General features: G+C 36.7%; 2 protein-coding genes across 11 annotated transcripts in view; both read right to left on the bottom strand.

Moving 5' to 3' along the window:
- The window catches only part of LOC307120320 (uncharacterized protein), a 53,941-nt gene that overhangs the window by 9,176 nt on the left and 26,331 nt on the right, over positions 1–18,434 (bottom strand). The window lies entirely within an intron of this gene.
- On the bottom strand, positions 216–16,863 carry LOC307120271 (sterile alpha motif domain-containing protein 3-like). Of its 10 annotated transcripts, XM_079807222.1 has the most exons (9): positions 15,500–15,612; positions 15,323–15,397; positions 15,077–15,156; positions 7,434–7,570; positions 6,127–6,192; positions 5,054–6,034; positions 3,816–3,968; positions 2,923–3,015; positions 216–1,365 (listed from the first exon to the last, which is right to left on the bottom strand). In XM_079807222.1, exons 5-9 carry the CDS (start codon positions 6,127–6,129, stop codon positions 1,042–1,044), a joined length of 1,554 nt encoding a protein of 517 aa, XP_079663348.1. In that variant the 5' UTR covers positions 6,130–6,192; positions 7,434–7,570; positions 15,077–15,156; positions 15,323–15,397; positions 15,500–15,612; the 3' UTR covers positions 216–1,041. The 10 variants fall into 10 exon arrangements, with proteins under 10 accessions (XP_079663348.1, XP_079663347.1, XP_079663346.1 ...); XM_079807221.1 differs by having other exon boundaries at positions 15,319–16,863; XM_079807220.1 differs by having other exon boundaries at positions 7,434–8,969; positions 15,323–15,513.

Here is an 18,434-nt window from a genome sequence, read left to right as displayed (position 1 = left end):
TTAAGTACAGGTAACTCAAACGTTTAAGTGAAGATAACTTAAATGTTTAAGTGAAGATAACTTAAATGTTTAAGTACAGATAACTTAAATGTTTAAGTACAGATAACTTAAAAGGCAAACAGACTAAACTCAAATGATTTGAGGAAAGGGATTCCCTCAGTTCATTTGAGTAATGGGGAATTGATCATTAAATCACTAAAACAAGTATTGTTTTTCACAAAAACCACTTTATTAGGTTTATACTACATATAATTAATGGTAGCATTGCTCATAACAGTAAGCTTTTAAGTCATTGTTAAGACAAACAAAACCATAAGCTAGTAATTTTTAACAGGAAGCTCATTTTCAAAAGACAAAAAAAAAATCATAAGCTCATTTTTAACAGTAAAAGCTCACATTTTAAAAAGACAAAATCATAAGCTAATTTTTAACAATAAAAACTCATTTTTAACAGTAAAAGCTCATTTTAAAAAGACAAACAAAATCACAAGCTCATTTTTAACAGTAAAAGCTCACATTTTAAACAGTAGTCTTCTAGTTATTAACAGTAAGCTCACATTTTAAACAGACTAACAAAATCGTAAGCTCACAATTTTTATAGTAAGCTTTAATTTTTAATAGGAAGTTCACATTAAAAAAAAAGAAAAACATAAGTTATTTTTAAAAGTAAGATCACACTTTTAAGACACATGAACAACAAAACAGTAAGCTCATTTTAAACAGTAAGCTCACATTAAGTCATATTTTTAAAAGACACATGAACAACAAAACTGTAAACTATGTGCCAGTTCCTTGAAATGTGTCAATACCATGGTAATAATCTGGTACTGCCACAGTGTTTTGTAAGGGAAGTTTGTGATCATTTTACAGAATCTTGAGACAAAAAAAAGGCGTTGATCCTGTGGTGGTTAAAGTCTTACTTGCTTCTTACCGGACAGGAAAAGCACAAAACAGAAAGGCCAGTTAGACCTCAATGGTGTATCTTAACAGCATAAAAAAAAAGAGTTTTGAAAATGCATGTGCTGATCCTGTTTCTCCTTTTTAACCAAACAGCTGATTAGCCAAGGATTGTATTTTAGGCTGCAGGTCTTTCTGCCCCATGGAAAGGACAATGCGTTGAATGAATTCAAATGTGTACTTCAGCGACTTTGGGTAATTCAAGTGTAATGCATAAATTAGTCCAAACAGAAGGCACATTGATTCAGGAAGGTTGTGTAGATTGTCCATCACCACTTTTCCCTCAATTACGATCCCAAATGAGGAGGGAGACAAATGCAGAGAGTTGAGGGGCTGAAGAGTCATCCCATCCTCAACTATTACAATCCCCACTGGCATGTCAAGATTCACGCAGCGATCATCGGACATCTAGTGTAGATGAATAAAACTAATTAATTAATAAAACATTAATTCTCATGCATGCAAGATTATGTACAGTACTGTGCAAAAGTCTTAGGCATGTTAGTATTTTCACCCCCAAAAATGGTTTTAAGCCAGTTATTTATAACTTTTATAATAGTGTGTCAGTAGGTTATATCCGTTTACATTTTCAAACATTAATTTAGCCATTATTTGTAATAATCCATTCCATTGAGATTTTTGTATGCAGAAGGAGTCTGACAACAGAGCTATGATCCACATGGAGATCTGATCTCACCATCATCGAGTCCGTCTGGGATTACATGAAGAAACAGAAAAAACTGAGACTAAATCCAGAAGAACTGTGGCAGTGTCTCCAAGACGCTTGAAGAAACCTTCCTGCAAAGCTACAGTACTTAGACACTTGTGTAAAAATGCTGTAAAGTCAGGAAACTTTCAAAAATAATGTCATAAGTAGACTGTTAATTTTTGATCAATTAACTTCTATTAACTAAATCAAATCAGTGTTTGTGTGACCACCCTTTGCGTTGAAAACAGCTTTTGTTTTGGGACACTTGCTCATAGTTTTTCAGGGAGCTTTGCAGGAAGGTCTTGGAGTCTTGGAGACACTGCCACAGTTCTTCTGGATTTAGTCTCAGTTTTTTCTGTTTCTTCATGTAATCCCAGACGGACTCGATGATGGGGAGATCAGATCTCTGTGTGGATCATAACTCTTTTGTCAGACTTCTTCTGCATACAAAAATCTCACTGGAATGGATTACTACAATTAATGGCAAAATTAATGTTTGAAAATGTAAACTGATATAACCTACTGACACACTATTATAAAAGTTATAAATAACTGGCTTAAAACCATTTTGGGGGTGAAAATACTAACGTGCCTAAGACTTTTGCACAGTACTGTACATTTCAAATGGTGCAACTTCAACTTAAGGGTTAGTTCACCCCAAAATGAGAATTCTGTCATTTATTACTCACCCGTATGTCGTTCCATATCCACCTTTGTTCACCCAAAAATCTAATACTGTATACATTTCTTTGTATTGCAAAGGAAGATATTTAGAAAAAAGTTTGTAACCAGGCCGCTTTGGGCCACCACTAACTTCTATAGTATTTTTTTTCCTATTATGGAAGTCAGTGGTGGCCCAAAGCGGCCTGGTTACAAACTTTTTTCTAAATATCTTTGCATTCAGCAGTACAAAGAAATGTATACAGTATCAGATTTTTGGGTGAACTATCTGTTTAATTATGTCTTTCTTGCCTTTATAGACAAGGAAGTGATAGTAGTGTTGGATCGATTTGGAGGGACGAAAACCTCTTGGATTTCATTAAAAATATATTTTTGTGTTCCAAAGATGAACAAAGGTCTTATGGGTGTGGAACGACATGAGGGTGAGTAATTAATGACATAATTCTCATTTTTGGGTTAACTAACCCTTTAGATTAAAATTGATACAGTGAGTGTGAATGATAGAGAGTGTGAAGGTGTATGTGTGAGACAGTGTGAATGTCTTTTGAACATTATTTTCTACTTGGAACACTTACCAAACATGTCTTAAAGAAAGCAGGGGAGTCATCTCCAAACACGAGAGGTAGTCCTTGAAGCACTAAAGTTCGGACCTCAGTTGGCTCTGACAACTTGAGTGGAATTTATAAAACAATTTTATTACATCCAACCACTTGTTATTAATCATACATACATACATACATACATATTCCTAACAGCATTCAAATAGTTGAGCACAACAGATCAACTATGAAGTCTGTATAGCAGATTATACAGGTTTAAAGGGTTAGTTCCCACAAAAATGAAAATAATGTAATTTATTCGTCACCCTCATGCAGTTCCAAACCCGCAAGACCTCCGTTGTTCTTCGGAACACAAAAAAATTAAGATATATATTTAAATCAGTTCATGTGAGTACAGTGATTCAATATTAATATTATAAAGTGACGAGAATATTTTGAGTACGACAAAAAATAAAATAAATAACAACATATATAGTGATGGTCGATTTCAAAACACTGATTCATAACGCTCCGAAGCTTCATGAAGCAGTGTTTTGAAATCGGTTATCACTAATATGTCATTATTTATTTTATTTTTTGTCGCACCAAAAATATTCTTGTCACTTTATAATATTAATATTGAACCACTGTACTCACATGAACTGGTTTAAATATGGTTTTAGTACATTAATGGATCTTGAGAGAGGAAATGTCATTGCTGACTATGCAGGCCTCACTGAGCCTTCGGATTTCAACACAAATATCTTAATTTCTTGTGTTCCGAAGATGAACAGAGGTCTTACGGGTGTGGAACGGCATGAGGGTGAGGAATAAATGACAATTTTCATTTTTGGGTGAACTAACCCTTTGATAAATGTACTTTATTGTAATACATTTATATATCTATGATATTTGGATTTTTAACAAACCTTTGTTTGCTTCAGAAGGTTCATCAAGAGCTGACCAGCAACTCCCTTTTTGGCTCTGAAAATGTCCAAGAGGCATGTACTATGTCGATCAAGGGTCTCGTAAAATTCCTTTTTCAGGTTTTTACCAGCAATCCTGTTAAACTCCATGTAGATCTGGAAAGAAAAATCATTTCAAAATAATATTAGATTCATCCCAGTCAAAAATGTGTTGACCTAAAATGAAAATTCACATTATATAGTCAAAGGGATAGTTCACCCAAAAATAAAATTTTGCTGTTGATTTACGGTCACATCATCCAAGATGTAGGTGATTTTTTTTATTTATTTAGTATGACACTAAAGTTTTTGTATTTTTTTAAATGAAACTGTGGTCTTCAGTAATCAATATAAATGCAAGTCAATGGTAACCATCCCTTTAAGAATAAAAAAAAAACATACAGCAAAACAATTAGTATTTACAACATTGTTACCTTTAATCCACAGCCTCTGCAAACGCATTCACAACAGTCTAAAGCACTATGTTAATGATATATCAAACGTTGGGAATCTGTGAAAAGTCAATGTTCCCTATTTGATATCATGCACACAAACGTAATCTTACTTTTTTATATATATACAGGTTTTATATACATTATTACGATCACACACCAGACTGTTTTGAACGTGATCAGTACTGTTTGCAGAGGCTGTGGATTAAAGGTAATAATGTTGTAAATACTGTTCAGTTTCTTTCATAGACCAATCATTTCATTTCATAAGACACCAATATATCATCAGGAGCCACAAAAATTAATTTTGTTTTGCCTGTATTTTTTTAATCCCAAAGGGATGGTTACCATTGACTAAACATATTTTTTGATGTTGTAATATATACACAATAAAAACAATTCTGAGGATGAGCAAATATTCATTTTTGGGTGAACTACTCTTGAATAAATGAACATTTTCATTTTAGGTTATAACATTTTTTTGTAACTTCTTTGATGGATGAATCTGATGTTATAATTGTTTTTGTATAGAACAGACCTAAAGAGCTCAGATGTGCTTTTTCAGTTGTGCTGAAAAAGGAAAAATCTGGAATAGCTCCAAGGTATTTTTTTACACCTTCTCCACCTTCATTGAGACTTCGTTTAAGGGCTGCTTTCTCATAATAACTTAAGTATTCATAAGCCTTCTCATAAAAAGAGTTAAAGCAAATTATTACATGACACTAACAAAACAAATAAATAGGAAATTACCTGTGCCTCACGGAAAAGAGCTGGCCAGCGGTCAAGTACATCGGTGATCGTAGGCGCTGACATCACCATCTCTTTGCGCCTTAACGCAAACGTCAAGTCCATTTTTTGTGACAATACAGAAGCACTGGGTGCTCTCTTCTTCATTTCTTCTTCCAGTTCTTTACGAGCACTCTCAAGGCTGGCATCATCATGTCCTTCAGGATAGTTGGGTAGGAAATTCAGTTCACATTTCTTGGGTTTTTTTATGTTTTTCCGTGATGGCTCTCCTTCTGGGTTGTTAGTACCACGCTTTCCTGCATTTGCTGTTACATCAGGAACACCCAACTTTCGCATTTTGGTTCTATAATTCCCCATTTTGAATTTTAGGCTGTTTTTCCAGCCTCCCCAGCCAGATCGTGAACCACTTTCCTGCAGACATGGATGCTGTTTTACAAGGGAGGATGCTACTTGTTCATAATCTTTATCATCTGGATAGGCTTTAAATGCAAAAATGCTTTCAGCCAATTTTTCAAGGATTTGATGTTTAAGGTCCCTAGACGGTTTGAGGAAAGTGCCATCGTTGAGGTATTTCAAGTTGCCCTGCCGCAGACGATATTCAACATCAACTGAAAAGCTAGGAACAACAAAGTCATTTGGCCAGTGCTTCTGTCTCTCCTGAGGTAGAGTAAAGGGAATTTCTGTGTTTCCTGTGCTTGCTGAGTCATTAGGCGTTTCCACCACATCAACTGGTGTAAGTTCGAGTACAGGAATTATTTTCACTGTTGCCCTGTCTTTAAGTGCTGAAATGTCCGATAAATTGCAAAGTGCATTGTCAAAGTCTTCATCTTCATACTGAAGAGAAAAATTGAAATCAACCTTTAAACTTTCTTTTAGTGATGCAACCAAGTCATCAATTGAACCTGGTTTCTTTGCAAGGGTGATTTTCCTTATATCCCCTTCACATAGGATAACTCTCAAAAGCATCTTCTCATGAGAACCCATCTGGACAGCAAATGTGAACATGCTAATCAATAATCAAAGTCAATAAAATTATCTTGCAACAAATTTAAATGTGTTGGCATGACCATAAATACCATGAAGTTTGGTCACTGTCTTCAGACAACTGCAATACTCCACTGGAACTGGAAGTAATCTGACTACTGTGAAAAAGAGGTAAAAATAAATAAATAAATAATAATAATAAAAAAAGTAAATGTATTACTTGGACTCATCAAACATTACAGCAACGTACTCAGCAAAAAATAAAACGTTTAGGTGTCACCAGCATCCTACCCTTGACAATGTAACCCGAAAGGGGAGAAACCTCATTAAGCTCTGACACCTTAACCACACAGAGAGTTGAGAAATGGCTGCTGCAAAGTTCATACGACCGAAGATGCTCAGTGTACCATGCTGACATTTTTTTACACACAAACAAAATCTCTGAGTTGACCGCTACAATCTGTGATATTTGCTGAAATTCTGGAAGACCAGAGCACGAACCAGCAGAGATCACCATATCTGCACTGTATTTGATTCCTTCTACCATCAAAGATGATGCAACAAGCACAGTATTCAGCTGAGGTGCTATTTGATGAAACTGCTGTTGAACGTGGCCAGGAAATGAAGCAACCATTGCAGTTTTAACTTTCTCCATTTCAACTGAGGGCCTGAAAAATGAACTCGAATCAAGATAGTATGCCATCATTCTCTGATGTTTGACAGCCAATGTTAGTGGCACATTTTTGAAATTTTGAGATTCACGAATTACCTTTTTGAAAAATTTATGTTTGCCTTCAAAGCGCAATGTCCAAACATCAGAGAGTGGGCCAAATGCTTTAATAAGCTGGGGATAATGCTCCATGAAATGGTGCTTTGGTTTAAGTCTGAAATCAGGAAATGTCGACTGCAACAATTCTCGGTGTTCTGCTATTTTACAACCCAAGTCATGAATGGACTCGTCTGTATGTTTCGAAGCAACAGCCAATTCAACTATGTCCTTAAGCAGCATCAGAATTTCCCATGAGCTCTCTCCCTCTGGGACATTATCACCAACGATAAGCGGTAGCAACCTAAGTAAAGTCCAATTCTCGTGGCCATTGCCACCAATTGATCCTTTACTTGCGAAACCCTTTGGAATAGGCTGTGGTTGGTTGGTTTTGTCAGAAAAAGTGTAGCCAAAAGTCTTGATGGCATGGTTAACTGAATCAAGAGAGAAGTATTTCTTCTCTATCATATCTGACAGGCAGAGACAGAGTTCAACAGGCACAACACCTTCGAAAAGGTCATGCAAAATGTCCGGTGGGTAGCCAGTTACTGCATGAAAATGCTGCAAAGCATCAGTTAGTGGGCAACTTCCCTTCACCCCATACAATTTACTCAAAGAGGGATCTTGCTTTACCTCCTCAATGTGCCTGTTGTGCATATCCACAGTCCGTGGTTCAAAGTTTCCTGTACCAACTTCAGTGTGCTGCGTCTCATTTCTCGAAGCCATGCAAAATCGGCAGAATCTCTCCACAGTAAAACTCTCAAAAAAACCTGCAAGAGAATGTGCACCAAGATTGTCAGCTGAAACATACAAGACTGTGCCTTTCACAGTAGCACCTAACTGATCAATGTACAACCCAGTTTGCTCTAGATGGACAAGGTCTCTCAGAAGTGGCTGCATAATTGTTTTGTAGCCATACACCTTTACTGTGCTAGTATTACAGAGAAGAGCAAGTTGGATGGAGTGAAGAGTTGACCTGTACTTCGCAGCTATGTTTGCCAACACCCAGTACACTGCACACATTTTGTGTTTGCCTCTGGATGTTCCTAATGGATTGGCCACCTCAAAATCATCAATATAGAGTCCAAGAGCTATTTTAAATTCATCGCCGTTGAGAAGACTGTTCTCTTTAAAATAGTAGCCATCACGGTAAGAAGTGTACCCATTTGATACACATTCTTGCACTGTAAGTGCTTTATCCAAAATGTCTGTCTTATTGAGCATTGCTTGTAAAGCAGGCTGGATTGGTACATACACATATGGTTTCTCTCCCCCAGGAAGCATGTATTCCACAGGCATAACCACTGGAAATTCATTCAACACAAATGAGTTCCTTTTTTTGATTGTCGACAAACACCCGCCTGTGTCGCAGCACCTTGAAAATACATTGCTCTCTGAAACTGCGTTTACCACTTCTGTAACAAGGGAATCATCAACATCTGGATAATGTTTACTCAGGACAGTTGAGACTGACTTAAGCACCAATGGGAAAGACAGCTTATGAATTTCAGTTAATTCTTGTATGATATTTTGAACAGAACTTGCTGGAATATGAAGAATGCTTTGCATCTTCAAAAAAATACCAGCCAAATTGTGCTCTAATTGAATCACAAAATCTGAGGATTCCTCATTTAACTGATCTTCACTGTCCTCAATTTCAACTTCATCCAAAGAAACCGGTTCGATTTCATCATTGTCATTCCCCTCACTATTACCAGAAATTATTTCTGGCTTCAGCATCCTCCTGTCATTTTCACTATGCGTCTTACTTTTATGCGAATTGAATGTTGCATAAACACGAGTCTGAAATGTGCAACCTCTGTAGGGACAATGGATGTTCTCATTTGCTCTCAAATGTCTACTACGCAAGTGTCTTAGAAAATCTGTTTCTGTGCAAGGTTCAGAAAACTCGCAATGCTGACACTTAAATACAAGTGGTGGTACTTTACTCGCATGTTCACTGTGTTCTTTAGCATGGATTTTAGAAAGATGCACTTGCAAATTACTGATGGATTTAAATGTGCAAAGACAGTCCTGGTGTGGGCATGGAAAAGGGACAATCTTTGTATGGCCTCCATGCTTCAGACGATAGTGTTTAAGAATTTCTCCTCTTTTTTCAGAATTAAAAATGCAGTATTTACAATTCCACATTTTCTTCTCTCAGGTCACCTATAACATAAAATTGACAAAAGGTCAGTACACTACATATTTAAAGTTACAAACTGTAAAAGGTTAAAAATTATAATAAGATTTTTAGTAATCAAATGATTATGTCTTTTGGTCCACATTTGTCTATTAAAAGGAAAGTTCACCCAAAAATGAAAAATTGCAGTTAATTTACTCATCCTCAGGCCATCCAAGATGTAGGTGTAGGGCTGCAGCTATCGATTCTTTTTGTAATCGATTAATCTAGCACTTAATCGGTCGATTAATCAGATAAAAATTTGTTTGTGCTTTTTTTTTTTTACAACCAAAAAACAAATAATGCATAACAAAAATGAAGAGGAAAAGCAATTTAGTTTATTAATATGCACAACAGGTTTCATGCTGTAATCTAGCCCTGACATCAAAGTAAATATCTTATGTAGATTTCTACACCTGCAGCATCTACCATTAGGCTACTAACAAATAATATATAATTTCTGGGGTGAGCCTATTTGCTATGGTAACCTAGCAACGTTTGTGTGTGTGTGTGTGTGTGTGTGTGTGTGTGTGTGTGTGTGTACGCGAGGCTTCATTGCAGTTTGGGCAGAAATACATACATTAATTTTCAATAGAACACTGCGGCTTGCATCACTTGCATTGTGGTGCATTTTAGGTGAAGCATCCGTTCGAAAAATCGCGTCACAACATCACGTCCCGGTGTATACAGTGAACGCATGCTGAAATTATTGTTGCGTGGCTACATAAAAGTTTAAGCTTATGTGATGCATTGCTGCGATTGGTCTGACTGGCGCGAGAGAGAGACGAGGGTGCATGTGTGTGTGAAGGGGTTTTCTTTTTTTTAGGCTATACTCTCTTGCAATTGAACTTGAATACGTTTACTACTTTGCTTTCCATTTTTTGCCCTCATAAGGTTTTCAATTCAAGGTTTTTAAAATATTTTCAACTATTAAAGTTGGAATTTTTCCAAAAAAATGCAAAAAGTGAATTTCTTTGTGATTTTAAAATACTTGAAGGAAACGGTTGACTTTCAGCAGTTATTGTCTATGGGCCAGATTTCTGCTTGTTTAACATCAGATAGGCTACAGATAAATTAGCACAGTAGGCCTACATTACATTTATTTGAATGCATTAAAGAGAGAGAGAGAGATTGTGTGTGTGAATTACTCATGACGTCTATTCATTATGAAGCTGTGGGTTGTACTTCAAAGGTATTCAAATATATGCCTATAACGGTTGAGTTGAGTTTCTAAGCTACTTTAGTGACTTTCCTTTAGTCACAGGACAGCATTGACACTGCGTTTCAGCACTGCTCTCCGCGCGCAATCCTCACGTGAAAAGAGGTCTGCCTTCAGGGCGCGCGCGTTGTCAGAGACGCAACGTTGATTTGCGCGCCACTAATAAACCGGGCTTCAGCCATGTTGTGCTGATAATCTGTCTTTTCAGTTCGTACAGGAACTTAGCGCGTATAAAAGCTCCGAACGCATGGTGCATATCATTCATTAATAGCCTAATTCACTCACCACCATATTTATCATGCTGTGTCCGCTGCAGTGAGAGAACTGAGGTGCGCTGAGGGAGCTCTGATTGGGTAACATCTTAAACATGCGCACGAGCGTTGTAGTATTCTGAATTAAAATATGAATAAATAAAATCGCAGCCTTATATTTAGAAATAGCATGTGCTCAAATCGCGATTGTTTTGCGATTGCGATTAATTGCACAGCCCTAGTTTATGTGCATGATCTCAAATAGGGAACATTGACTTTTCATAGATTCCCAACGTTTGATAATCATTAAAGGGATAGTTGACCCAAAAAGGAACATTTGATGTTTATCTGCTTACCACCAGGGCATCCAAGATATAGGTGATTTGTTTCTTAAAGCTACACTGTGTAACTTTTTTAGTTTATTCTTAGCTAAAAACACTTAGTTCTTTCAAAAATATATGTGCTCATTAATGTATATTTACTTCTTTCAAGTAATAAAGTATTCTCGTAAGTTTATAATATGCCATTGAAAATACATACGGGTAAGGGGTTCGAATGGGGGTCGCCATGTTGCCCCTCCATCTTGAAAGTACATTAGCCAAAGAGGGACATACCCGTAAATTCAAGCTTCGCCTTTCGCGTTTTAACACTTGATGGCACCGTGTCGAATGTGAAGAGGGGAATTGCTGGATTGAACTGGAAGCCATGTTAATTTTGGACTAAATCGGCCACCGTAGGAGTTAAAACGAAATCGGAATTGGAAGGAACAGAAACTAATATTTACTGGATGGTCATATACCTTTTCACCGCTAGATGGGGGAAAATATCACACAGTGTAGCTTTAAGTAGAACACAAATGATGATTTTTAACTCAAACCGTTGCAGTCTGTCAGTCGTATAATGCATGTCAATGGTAACACAATCTGTAAGTGTCACAAAAACATGCACTGACCTATTGAAGCCATGAATGACTTAAGACACAAAACGATCGGTTTGTGCGAAAAACCGAACAGTATTTATATAATTTTTTACCTCTAATACACCACTATGTCCAACTGTCTTGCGCACGGCATCCGGCATAGGCCTTCCCTATTAAACTTACGGAACAAACGCGGCGCCACTTCCATTTTTTTCATAAGTAGAATCGGGAATGGTAGGACAGAGCGTAAGCTTTTTGAATACGGAAAGTGGACGCACATGCAAGGCGATCATTTGTGTTTATAAAGCATATACATTTGTATTTTATTTTATTTTATTGATAAGACCCTTAGTCCTTGCCTGGTATCGTTTAAAGCCCTTTGAAGCTGCACTGAAACTGTAATTTTGACCTTCAACCATTTGGAGAGAGCATGAAGTCCACTATATAGAGAATAATCCTGGAATTCTCATCAAAAACCTCAATTACTTTTCGAACGAAGAAAGAAAGACATTAACTTCTTGGCATTACATGCAGGTGAGTGAATCATCAGGAAATTTTTTAATTATCAGGACTAATCCTTTAAACTACGCCTGAGTGCATACACACATCATGCACCGGATGCCTGGCGTAAGGCAGTTGGACAAAGTTGTTTATTAGAGGCAAGCAATTATACAAATACTGTTCAGTTTCTTGCACAAACCAATCGTTTCGTGTCTTAAGTCATCAATGTGTCGTCACGAGACGCAGGGTTTAATTTGGATTTGTCAGTGCAAGTTTTTTTTCCTCTCATAGATTGTTACCATTTACATGCATTATACGACTGACAGACGGCAACGGTTTGAGTTAAAAATCTTAATTTGTGTTCTACTGAAGAAACAAAATCACCTACATCTTGAATGCCCTGGGGGTAAGCAGATAAACATCTGGGTGAACTATCCCTTCAAGACAGTGCTTCAGACTGTTGTGAATGCCTTCAAGACAGTTTCCAGAGGCTGTGGATTAAAGGTAACAATATTGTAAGTTCGGTTCTGTTTCTTGCATAGACCAATCGTTTTGCTTCAAAACATCCCAATGTATTGTCAGGAGCCACGATTATTTATTGCGTTTTGATTGTATGTTGTTGTTTTTTTGACTCTCGAAGGGATGGTTACCATTGACTTGCGTTATATGAACCTGTTATATATCACCCAAGACAACAGTTTCAGCTAAAAACTTCTTTATTTAATGTGATCTGAGAATGAGAAAGGTTGTACTTACACTAGGCACAGTTGCCTTGAACCGAGAACAAGTGTGATTGTCCCCCCACCCCATTGGCCCGCGGACTCACATTGCACTTAAAGGGTTAGTTCACCCAAAAAGGAAAATTCTGTCATTAATGACGTCCCCTCATGTCATTGGACACCCGTCAGACCTTCATCTTCAGACACAAATGAAGATATTTTAGTTGAAATCCGATGGCTCAGAAAGGCCTCCATTGGCACAATGCACTGTACACTCTCAAGACCCATAAAAGGTACTAAAGACGTTGTTACAAAGTCCATCTCACTACAGTGGTTCTACAATAACTTTATAAAGCGACAACAATAGTTTGTGCGTAATAAAAACCTAAATAACGACTTATATAGTGATGACCGATTTCAAAACGGTATCATGAAGCTTCGAAGCGTTATGAATCAGGGAGTCGATTCATGATTTGGATCACGTGTCAAACTGCTGAAATCACGTGACTTTGGCGATCCAAACCGCTGAATCGACTCACTGATTCATAACGCTTCTTGATGCAGTGTGTTTTGAAATCGGTCATCACTATACAAGTCATTATTTAAGTTCTCTCATCGCTTCATAAAGTTATTGTAGAACCACTGTAGTGAGATTTTGTAACAACATCTTTAGTAGCTTTTATGGGTCTTGAGAGTGTACAGTGCATTGTGCCAATGGACGCCTTTCTGAGCCATCAGATTTCAACTAAAATATCTTAATTTGTGTTCCTAAACTGAACGGAGGTCTTACGGGTGTCGAATGACATGAGGGTAGTAACTAATTAATGACAGAATCTTTTTTTTTGGGTGAACTAACCCTTTAACGTTCTTGCACTCTCTCTAAAATATTGCCAAATAGATTTAGAATTTATGCCGCGTAGCAATTTTCACTTGCATGTATCAGGATTATTACAAATTATGAAGGCCGCTGACGTTAATGGAGGTATTTTGCAGCTTTATTCGCAAACTACAATTCCTGTTCTTCAATAAGGTGAGAACCCAAATACACTTGAATTAACTGTGTTAATTAATTGTACATGAATTGAAAAGTGTATTATCAAAGCAGTAATAAAGTTGTTTGCCATCGTAATATTGCTCGAGCCCAACCAAACCGTGCTCTGGCCCACCTCTTCCAAGTGGGCCGGGGCCAGCTAATCGAACCGTACCCAGGCACTGCGTTTTGGGTTTTATTGTGTTTCGATTCAGTGGTTCGGAGCATTAAAGTCAAGTGATTTTAGTAAACGAGGCTTCATAACGTGGCAAGTGTTTCTAAATTTCAATGGTTCACGTGAATTTGGCAGTATAATTCATGCTCCGAATATTGTTGAATTAAGTTGTTATTTTATTATTTTTGATAAACGACAAGTATTCTCTTTGTTTATAATATTCAGGTTGAACCACCATAGTCACAGTAAACATGTCTTTAGTAGCTTTCTGGGCAATGCAAGTGTTAATTGTCTTGCTGGAGATGCAGGCCTCACTGAGCCATTGGATTTCATGAAAAATATCTTAATTTGTGTTCCGAAGATAAACAAAGGTCTTATGGGTGTGAAACAATCCCATATAATAATTAATGACAATTTTTATTTTTGGGTGAACTAACCCTAACAGATTGTCACTGGGAAAGTGCCCTCAAAGAAACACCTTTATACCTTTTTAACATATTTATAGGTTTATAAAAATACATTAAGCACTTTCTGTACATTCCTGGATGTGTATTCCTATTCTAAGGTACTAATATACACTATTTAGGTGAGGATATAGTGCAAAGGTTTTCCATTCCAGGGTACTGCCCCAAATATGTTACCCTACAGTGAAAATCATATAAATATAAAAGTCTACAAATCGCTCACAGGGACATACACACAGCTCTGATAATGTTAACTTTTTTATTTTATTTTAAAAAGTAGAAAAATCCATAGAGACAATTGAATACATTTAATAAAATCTATTAAAAAAACAACTAATGTTATGCACCAGGGACACGTTACATCAACAGAACTAATAATTAAAAATATAGGCTTATTTCTGTAAATGTGTCACAATTTCGTTAATTTTAGCCTCGCATTGTTCCCCTCTTTAGGCGGGAAATGGTCTGCAGTTTTTAAGTCAACATGACTGGCCAAATTATTTAAAAGTTAACGTCAGTAAATCACATAGTAACCCAATTTTTCACCAAAAGATTTCACAAAACAACGTACACAAGGGGAAATTTCAGGGAGCCTGGGAGTAAATTAACTCGAATTTAGAGCCACAATAGTATGTTTATTGTAAATTAGCAACGTCTGTGAAACATTGGCTTAGTTTGCCGGTTGGCCGACTGCTCCGAAGTTATCACAGAAACTTGATATTAACTTAAACGCATTTATACCTTGTCCATCCGTATAAAATATGTTTTTTACAGACAATAAACCAAAATGTACAGGCGTGTTACACATTAACTTACCAGTGTAATCCATTGGCCTTTATCATCGACTCTCTCTCCCTCCTCTCCTGCCTCATGATCCGTCTTGCCTGCTAGTGCCGCTGGGGGAGGAAAACAAAACATACAGCGGGAAATTCAAATGTTCGTATAGAAAGTTAGAAACTCAAGTGCGTTTATAACTAGAAATACTCTACAAAAAATAACATTAAACATTTTAAAGGCTACCAAGCAAAATGTACACGTATATTTTACCAGTAACCTACCTACCAGCGTAACGTTGCGAGTCTTTCACTACGAATCTCTTCCCGCCTGCTTTACAGCCAATGTACGTTACTTGTGTCGCTGTCGGAGTAAAACGGGAAAATAATAATAACATTCGAATAAAACGTGTAAAGCCAATAAGACAAACTTATATGATAGTTTAAAATATAAATATCTACTTACCAATTTAACTTTAGTTTTCTTCACTCAATCTCAAGATGGTTCTGCCACTCTGTGTGTCAGCAAATTCAGCAGCACGGAAAAACTTAAATCGACCAATCAGCGCGGTTGTCAAGGCAGAATTTCAAGAACGACCAATCATTTTAAACAGATAGATAGTGCATAATTTAAATAAATTAAAGTTGTGCACTCATAGAACTTAAACTATTAATTAAACAGATTTCTGCTGCCAAATGAGTAAGTTAAACACACCTGTTTAAGTTTGGATGCCAAAACTTGGTATATTAAGTATTGTCAAGTTATTGTAACTTGATATCTTTATTAATGACAACATCTGGGTTTACAGTGCACCACTGGCTGTGAAAAATATTTCTTTGGAATGAGAGTGGCACTAACCAACTATTTGGGGTCATGATTAACCCCTCTAAAATGTTGATTGTGTAAATTGATATATTTAATATATTCATGATTGTAAACAAATATATTTCCTTGAACAAACAGTGGGCCTTAGAGATGCGCGGTGGGTGGTTAGCTACAGCCGCGGACTCCGCGGATCGGGCGGATGATGTGACGAAAAATGATATTTTAATATTTTAAATTCGGGCGGGTGGTTCAACCATTCAAATTGATTATAAAAAAAAAAAACATAGGCCTACATTGTTAAATATTGTTGCAGCGCCTGGTAGGCCACTAAGCAAACCTGCAAGGGAGCCCGTACACTGCCTGGGTTTTGTTTCGATATTAGTTATATCTTAAAACAGCCAGTCATTGTAGTCACTCAGGGAATAGGCATTTAAAAGAGAGAACGCAAGAGCTAAACTTATACAAATTCAATAACATCCACAGCAGAAAACGAAAATATAGTCGGAAAACTTTGCCCATTAATTAGACGTGCAAGGCAAGCAGGCAAGTTTTGGAGTTGTTATGGACAATTAAAAATGTGAACATGCGTTGCACAGTTGTGCGGTGGACTTTCAGCGAATTTCAGTGAACGAATAGAGTCTGTTTTTTCTTTAATATCAAGGCTCCATGGTTTATTGATTGTTAGGCGAAGACGCGCTCTCTTCCCATGCAGTCAAAATAACGGTTTAATTTCTTCAGGCTCGTCCTAGTAGTCACCCTGACATGACAGTGCGTAGAGTTAATTAGCCTATAATGTGAATGACTTGTTATTTTATTCTTTTTGGAATAGGCATTAATTGGTAGTAGGATAAATAGCAGGATGTTGAAATGATGTGCCAAATTGCGTTTATTACAATGATAAAATTGTACAGTAACATTCAGGTAACGTCAGGTTTGCCGATGTGCGTTTTATTTATGGTGTCTATTTATTTTTGTCCCTGTGCGCCGATCGGTTCCCTGCTGATATTCTGGGGTACAATATAGGCTATTCATAGCCAATATAGGCTAGCAGCACGGGAAGTGGAGGTGCTGCAAATTTGAGTTAATTTACATGTATTTATTTTTAGCATTTAGTAATTTATTTGTTGGGGAGAGCGGGGCACAACCTAACGCTTTTTGACTTTCCCAGTTTGTGTAAATCCACTTGGGGTTCAGAGTAGGCTATTTATTTTTTCCCCACATTAATTGCACACATGTCTAGTACAATTATGTGGTTTTGTTTCATTAATACAGTGTTTACTTTTTTCTTGATTTACCCCGAAAGAATGGAAGTGAAATGTGACAACATGCCCCATAGGTGGGGCACAATGTAACATGACCAAATAACTTCTTAAAATGTTACATGATCAAAAAAATATACAAGACAAACTAAAATATTTTGTCAACAAAATACAATTATTAACTTTTTAAAATAAAATAATGGCATTTTTTAATCATTAAAAATATATGCATTTTTGAGTTTGACTATAAACACATCGCTAAATACAGCTATACAGCATAATTCAAAACAATAATAATGAATAATTTCTGAACATTAACTCTCAGACATTATTCACCCTTTTCTCATTCTCAAAAGAATTCATAAAAGTATATAATATATGGCATACTTCTAATAGGGGCTCATTGTAACGCAGTGTTAACACACACCCCATCTGCAACTGGATTTAAATCTTGGCTCGTGTCTTCTGCTGGTTAGATCAGCATTAAAGAACAATAGCAACTGTTAAATAACAGATAAGATTAAAATAATATCGGATTTGTCTTATTTTAAATAAACACAAAAAAACAGAGATGAAAACTAAACTTAAGTAAGAAATGTACTTTTGCTATAGGGCTGCCCCCAGCTAAAGTTTTTTTTCCTAGTTGTTAATTTAAGCCGTTCGTGCTGCGCTGGTGCCTCCATGCCATTGTCTGCTATATTTGCTTATTATTTATTAAATCCTCGAAATTGGTTGACAAAACGTTGATTAAAATGAAGAAACAATTTATACAAAACGAAATCATTTCTGTCCCCCATGTTTTCTCACATATATCATAATAATATTTCATAATCAACGTAGGCTAAATGAAATGAAAAAAATAACATTATAATATTTAAACATATTAAATTAAAACAAGTAAAGTAGGCTACAGTACAGAGAAATGTCATGTTGGAGCGGGATTTGAGCGCACGTCGTTTTACCAGTGAACGGTGCATGAGCTCCTTCAGTCAAATGCTCTATAGGCTATGGTAGGCAGGTTTTTTGCGTTATTTTCCTTTCCTGTCGCTGTGCAGGCTCTTTTATTGTATATGACAGTGTAAACAGCTCAATAACTATTTTAGTTAAAGGTTTAATGTAGGCCAGTCCCTTGCATTACGATTGCTGGCGTCAGCATCGCCTTGCATCGCCCAACAAGGCTTTAGCTACAATCAGCGGATGGCGGGCGGGTGCAGCTTTGAACATTGGTCAAAAAACGTTGGGGCCGACGGATTTTGTGATAAGGTTGCGGATAAAATAAAAGCCCATCCGTGCATAGTGACGCACGGATAGTGAAA

Source organism: Gobio gobio (genome assembly GCF_949357685.1).
Source record: "Gobio gobio genome assembly, chromosome: 24".
In the NCBI taxonomy this organism is placed as follows: Eukaryota; Metazoa; Chordata; class Actinopteri; order Cypriniformes; family Gobionidae; genus Gobio; species Gobio gobio.
Note: the sequence above shows the minus strand (reverse complement) of the source record. Positions and strands in the feature narration are given on the sequence as shown.

Bases quoted from the DNA above. Each gene is read 5' to 3' on its own strand.
- LOC307120271 (XM_079807216.1), bottom strand. From the start codon at position 8,951: ATGTGGAATTGTAAATACTGCATTTTTAATTCTGAAAAAAGAGGAGAA.